The 6,000-nt window shown below is 57.5% G+C and overlaps 1 protein-coding gene across 1 annotated transcript; it reads left to right on the top strand.

The window, feature by feature from the left end:
• Positions 1 to 302: 302 nt before the first annotated feature.
• On the top strand, positions 303 to 2,345 carry LOC144159726 (uncharacterized). Its single transcript, XM_077691429.1, has 2 exons — positions 303 to 1,176; positions 1,609 to 2,345. Exons 1-2 carry the CDS (start codon positions 303 to 305, stop codon positions 2,343 to 2,345), a joined length of 1,611 nt encoding a protein of 536 aa, XP_077547555.1.
• The last annotated feature ends 3,655 nt before the right edge of the window (positions 2,346 to 6,000 follow it).

Genomic DNA, 6,000 nt, shown 5'->3' with positions numbered 1-6,000 from the left:
GCCTCCGTCTCGTCACTGTTTAGCCCAGCGTGACACGGCCACTCGCTGCAACACGTTTCCGATAAGGGACAGCGACACCGCAGTTTCGCCGGAGGCTTACGTCACCACTGGGGTCGATAAAACCCAAGCCGCTAAGCTCGAGATTATGATTGTTCCTCTAACTTTTCGAGCCCAGGCCGGCATGCTTGCCCCGCTGCTGCTTCCACGTTAATAAACAGTTACGTTTTACGTTGGGATGCTGCCTTTTACCGACGCGGCACCCCCACATCTGGTGACCCGGAAAACGAACTAACCGCACCGCCATGGCCGACGCAGAAGCCCTCACCGCTCTCCGCCAGCAAGTACAACACCTTCAACAGGAACTGCAACAAACCAAGCAACAGCAACAATCTCGCAACGCCCCCGCAAACGAGGACGTGCCTACCGGCTCCGCTGAGGACGTCAGAGCTCCTACAGAAGCCTTCCCGCACGCTGCTTCCTGGCGTGTTGCTGTCAAGCTTCCGCCGTTTTGGGCGGACTCGCCCAAGGTCTGGTTCGCCCAGGTCGAGGCCCAGTTCTCCTTGGCGCGCATCACGCAAGACCGGACCCGCTACGATTACGTCGTCGCTCACTTGGACGCACGTTACGCCAACGAGGTCCGGGATATCCTTGCCAACCCACCAACGGACAATCTGTACGAACATCTGAAGACTGCACTTATCCGCCGCTTGTCACTCTCGGAAGAACAGAAGACACGACAACTGCAGTCAGCAGAGCTCGCTGAGCGCAAACCTTCGCAGCTCCTGCACCACTTGCGTGCGCTCGCGGGCAACATGCAAGTCCAGGATTCTTTCCTGCGATCGCTTTGGCTTCAACGGCTCCCGCCGCACGCCCAGGCGATTCTGCAGGCTCAGGTCAAGCTACCTCTCGACGAACTTGCGGAGATTGCTGATCGCGTCGTCGAGGCCTCCTCGCCGCAGTTGTCGCCCACCATCCAGGCTGTCGCCGCACCGCTGAACACCACGGACTTTACACGCCGTATCGACGACATCGATCGACGGCTCACCTCCATCCAACAACACCTGGATGAACGTCTTCCGTCGCCACAGCGCCGCCATTCGCAAAGCCGCGACCGTAACGCCACCTCGTCACCACAACCGGACATCAACGGTCCGTGCTACTACCACCGACGCTTCGGTGACAAAGCCCGGCAGTGTCGTTCACCCTGTTCCGTGGGATATGCGGAAAACGACAGCGGCAGCTCGTAGAGACGGCCGCAAGCTGCCAACCCGGAGGCCATCGCATCTTCGTCACCGACCAAATCACGAAGCAGCGTTACCTGGTCGACAGCGGTTCCGACGTTTGCTGCTACCCGCGACACCACCTTCAAGGCCCTCGTCCGCCGACATCTTTCGAGCTCAGCGCGGCGAACCAGTCCACAATCAAGACGTACGGCTCGCTGCGCCTGCACATCCAGCTCAAGAACCTATGCCGCGACTTTCACTGGAACTTTGTCATCGCCGACGTCGCCGAGAATCATCGGCTCAGACTTTCTGGCTCACTACAACCTCCTTCCGGACTGCCGCAACGTCTAGCTAATCGACGCGACAACGGGACACTCCACACCAGGCCAGCGAACGACCGCCCAACAGCCAAGCATCAAAGTACTCAGCATTGACAATCCCTCGCCGTACCATGCCATCCTCGCCGAATTTCCCGGTTTGACGCGCCCCAGCGGACTGCCACGCAAAGTGCAGCACACCACCGTGCACTACATCCGGACCACTTCAGGTCCCCCAGTTTTCTGCCGTGCCCGTCGCCTTGCCCCGGACCGCATGCGCATAGGCAAAGCAGAGTTCGAGGCCATGCTCCGCGAAGGAACCGCCCGCCGCTCTGACAGTCCATGGGCTTCACCACTCCACCTTGTCCCGAAGAAGACCGAAGGCTGGCGGCCCTGTGGGGACTACCGCGCCCTAAACGCTCGCACCATCCCGGACAGGTACCCCGTCTGCCACATACAGGACTTCGCCCCTCGCATTCATGGCTGCCACGTGTTCTCTGTGCTAGACTTGGTGAAGGCCTACACACAGATACCCGTGAATCAGGATGATGTCCCGAAAACCGCTATCATCACACCCTTTGGGTTGTTCGAGTTTCCCTTCATGAGCTTCGGCCTGCGGAACGCTGGACAAACCTTTCAGCGTTTCATCGACGATGTCGTTCGCGGCCTCGACTTCTGTTTCGTTTACCTTGACGACATACTGGTATTTTCCCGCGACACCGAAGAGCCCCACAGGCACCTTCGACTGCTGTTCGAACGCCTCGATGACCACGGTCTACTCGTCAATATCCAAAAAGCACGCTAGGCACTTCCGTCGTCCATTTCCTTGGCCACGAAGTTTCGTCTGAGGGCATTCGGCCCTTGCCCCAACGCATCTCGGACCTGCAAAGTTACCCTCGACCCACCACCGCTAAAGACCTTCGCCGTTTCCTCGGCATGCTGAACTTCTACAGGCGTTTTTTGCCACACGCAGCCGAACACCAGGCTCACCTCCACGATGCTTTGGCTGGGCTACGAGGAAACCAACCCGTCACGTGGACACCAACGTTAGCGAAAACCTTCGAAGATTGCAAAACCGCCCTCTGCACCGCCATGCTCCTCACCCACCCTGTGCCAGACGCTCCCTTGGGACTCTTCAAGGACGCATCTAGTTTCGCCATCGGCGCCGCCCTCATGCAACCCGTGGACAACACCTGGCATCCCTTGGCTTTCTTCTCGAAGAAACTCGCAACCCCGAAAACGACCCCTTCAGTCGCCAGTTCCACTGACGAAACCACGACCACCGGCCCGACCAATTTGCCAGCCTACTACAGAGAACTTCTGGCGATATACGAAGCAGTGCAACACTTTCGCCATATTCTCGAAGCACAGAACTGCACCATCTATACCGACCACAAGCCCCTCACCTACGCCTTCTCTCATCGCCGCGACAAACTCCCGCCTGTTCAGCAGAACCAACTCTCGTTCATCGCACAGTTCACCACCGACATCCAACATGTCAGCGGGAAAGACAACGTGGTCGCCGACGCGCTTTCACGTGTAGCCACCATCAGCTCGGCGCAGATAACAGCGGACGTCCTCGCCGAGGCTCAGACCACGGATGCCGAACTGCAGGAACTCCTCAAGGGCACGTCCTCACTACAGCTACAAGAAGTCCCCATTCCAGGGTCGGCAACCTCAATCTGTTGCGACACGTCGACAGGACGAAGCAGGCCCTATGTGCCACTGTCCCATCGCCGTGGTGTTTTCAACCAGCTCCACAACCTCAGCCATCCCGGCATACGCGCCTCTACACGTCTCGTAGCTGACCGCTATGTCTGGCCCTCTATGCAGCGCGATTGTCGCACGTGGGCGCGCTCCTGCATTCACTGCCAACGTGCCAAAATCACCAGGCACGTCACGTCCCCACTCGGAACATTCCCTCAGCCCTCTGGTCGGTTCGAGCACGTCCACCTCGACATCATAGGACCCTTTCCCCAGGCTGGACCCTACCGCTACTGTCTCACTGCTATCGACCGATACACTCGATGGCCCGAGGCATGGCCTCTCGAGGGAATCACCGCAGAAGACGTCGCCTCGGCCTTCTTCACCGGTTGGATTGCTCGTTTCGGCGCCCCCCGCCGTGTAACCACCGACCAAGGACGACAGTTCGAATCGCACCTATTCAGGCTCCTCAGGCTGACTATCGGTTTTGAACGCTTGAGGACCACCAGTTACCACCCCTGCGCCAACGGCATGATCGAGCGTTTCCACCGACAGTTCAAGGCAGCCATTATGTGCCACCCGGACTCGACCTGGCTCGAGGCCATCCCTGCCATCATCCTCGGTCTTCGCGCCACCTTCAAGCCGGACATCCACGCTACACCAGCAGAGCTCGTCTACGGGGAACCACTCCGTCTCCCAGGTGAATTTCTCGCAGCTCTGCCATCCAGCACTATGCCGTCAGACCCCACCGACTTCGTCGCCCGGCTCCGACGCACCATCGCCACCTTACGCCCGTCACCTGCAGCCCAACACAGCAAGCCTACACCTTTTGTGTTCAAGGAGCTAGCATTCTGCACGCACGCTTTACTCCGCGACGACACCGTCCACCGGCCTTTCCAGCCCCCCTATAGCGGACCCCACCTAGTCGTTCGTCGCGACGACAAGAACTTCACACTGCGCCTGCACGGGAACGACGTCCGTGTATCGATTGACCGACTCAAGCCCGCATACATCGCTGCGAACGAACCGGGCAGCTCCACTCCTCCCACAGGCACCCTTCCACAGCCGCCGACGTCGCAGCCCGCTCCTTTCACGACACGCTCTGGACGTCTGGTACGCCTCCCAGATTTCGACAGACCCTGAGGGCTCTGTACTCCGCGGGGGGGGGGGGTGATGTGGCGACCACTGCGCACAAACCTGCGCAGCCTCCGTCTCATCACTGTTTAGCCCAGCGTGACACGGCCACTCGCTGCAACACGTTTCCGATAAGGGACAGCGACACCGCAGTTTCGCCGGAGGCTTACGTCACCACTGGGGTCGATAAAACCCAAGCCGCTAAGCTCGAGATTATGATTGTTCCTCTAACTTTTCGAGCGCAGGCCGGCATGCTTGCCCCGCTGCTGCTTCCACGTTAATAAACAGTTATGTTTTACGTTGGGATGCTGCCTTCTACCGACGCGGCACCCCCACAATTCCATTGCCAGGCAGAGTGTGTTTTATAGGTCGGCATCTGCTTCCATTTCGATTGGTAGGGGGGTACTGGCAGATGGGTCGGGTGTTGGCATTGCTAGTCGTTGTGGTAGAAGTTCTTTCATGCATGTCATTAGTTCATTGTGTAGAGCCGTTATAGATTCCTGCATGGCGGCTTGTGCAGCTTTGACTGAGTCGTGAAGTTGCAGATACTCTTGTCGCTCTGTTCGTAGTTCTTGGGCAATATCTATTGACACTGCAGAATTACCGCTCTCTGTCGTTGCCCTTCGTATGAGTGGTGAGGATTTTGTTTGGGAGGGTTCGTGAGATGATTGTTGGTTGCATGTCTCTTCTTCAGAGGATGAGTGTAGTTGTTGTTGTCTCAGTAAGAGATTCTGTTCTTTGAGCTGGGTGTTTTCTTGCCGCAGCTTTAGAATTTCAGCTCGTAGGGCCTGTATTTCTTTGATAAGTGCTTGGTGTGCGTGAGTTTGAGTTGTTTGGGGTTGTGTTGTCGGAGGCGTGTTGAGTAACGGTTTGGGAAAGCCTTGGGGGCTCACCTGCGTGTTTCTGCCTTGAGATGATCGGCTGGGTGAATGTTGAAGGGCATATCTGTACGTCAACTCTTCACGGTTGGGGTCTTGCTTCTTTGTGGAGTTTTCTCTTGCTTGTGGTTGGTGCTCAGCCTGGGAGACTAGGGCGACGATGGGTGGTTGGTGGGGACGTCGTGGTTGGAAGCGGCGGGGACAACACGATGCTCCGGTGAAGTGGGAGCCTCCGCAGAGAATGCAGTTGGGGTTGCACGGGTGGTTTTCTGTCGGTGTGGTGGAGCCGCACTTGGTGCATCGAGGCGTAGGGGGCGTGTGGGGGCAGACGTCCTGTCTGTGGCCGGGTCGCCAGCAGTTAAAGCAGCCTTCGGATTTCCTCTTGAAAGGGTAGCAGCGTACGATCGCTGCCCTGCAGCGTACCCAGTATGGTGTTGTTCTTCCGTTGAAGAGTATTTGCACCAATGAGGAGTTGTGAAGTCTTTTGGCATCCAGTATGTGAAGCGCTGGGTTGTAGTCAGCTAGGCTTCTGAGTATGGTGCTTGCATCGCCCTCTGTTGGGACATTGAATATGACACCAACACAGGTGTTGGACGGTGGGGGGATGTGGTTGGAGAGGAGGTATGTTGCTCCTTGGTATTGAAGGGTCGTTTGTTGGAGGTATTGCTTGGCTCGCGCTTCTGACGGGGTGCTGATCACAATGAAGTTAGATTTCTGGTTGACTCGGAGTTGATCCTCATTGTT

The sequence above is a fragment of the Haemaphysalis longicornis genome, unplaced genomic scaffold (assembly GCF_048455015.1).
Source record: "Haemaphysalis longicornis isolate Haplotype H1 unplaced genomic scaffold, Haemaphysalis longicornis Haplotype H1 scaffold_10, whole genome shotgun sequence".
Taxonomy (NCBI): domain Eukaryota; kingdom Metazoa; phylum Arthropoda; class Arachnida; order Ixodida; family Ixodidae; genus Haemaphysalis; species Haemaphysalis longicornis.
Note: the sequence above shows the minus strand (reverse complement) of the source record. Positions and strands in the feature narration are given on the sequence as shown.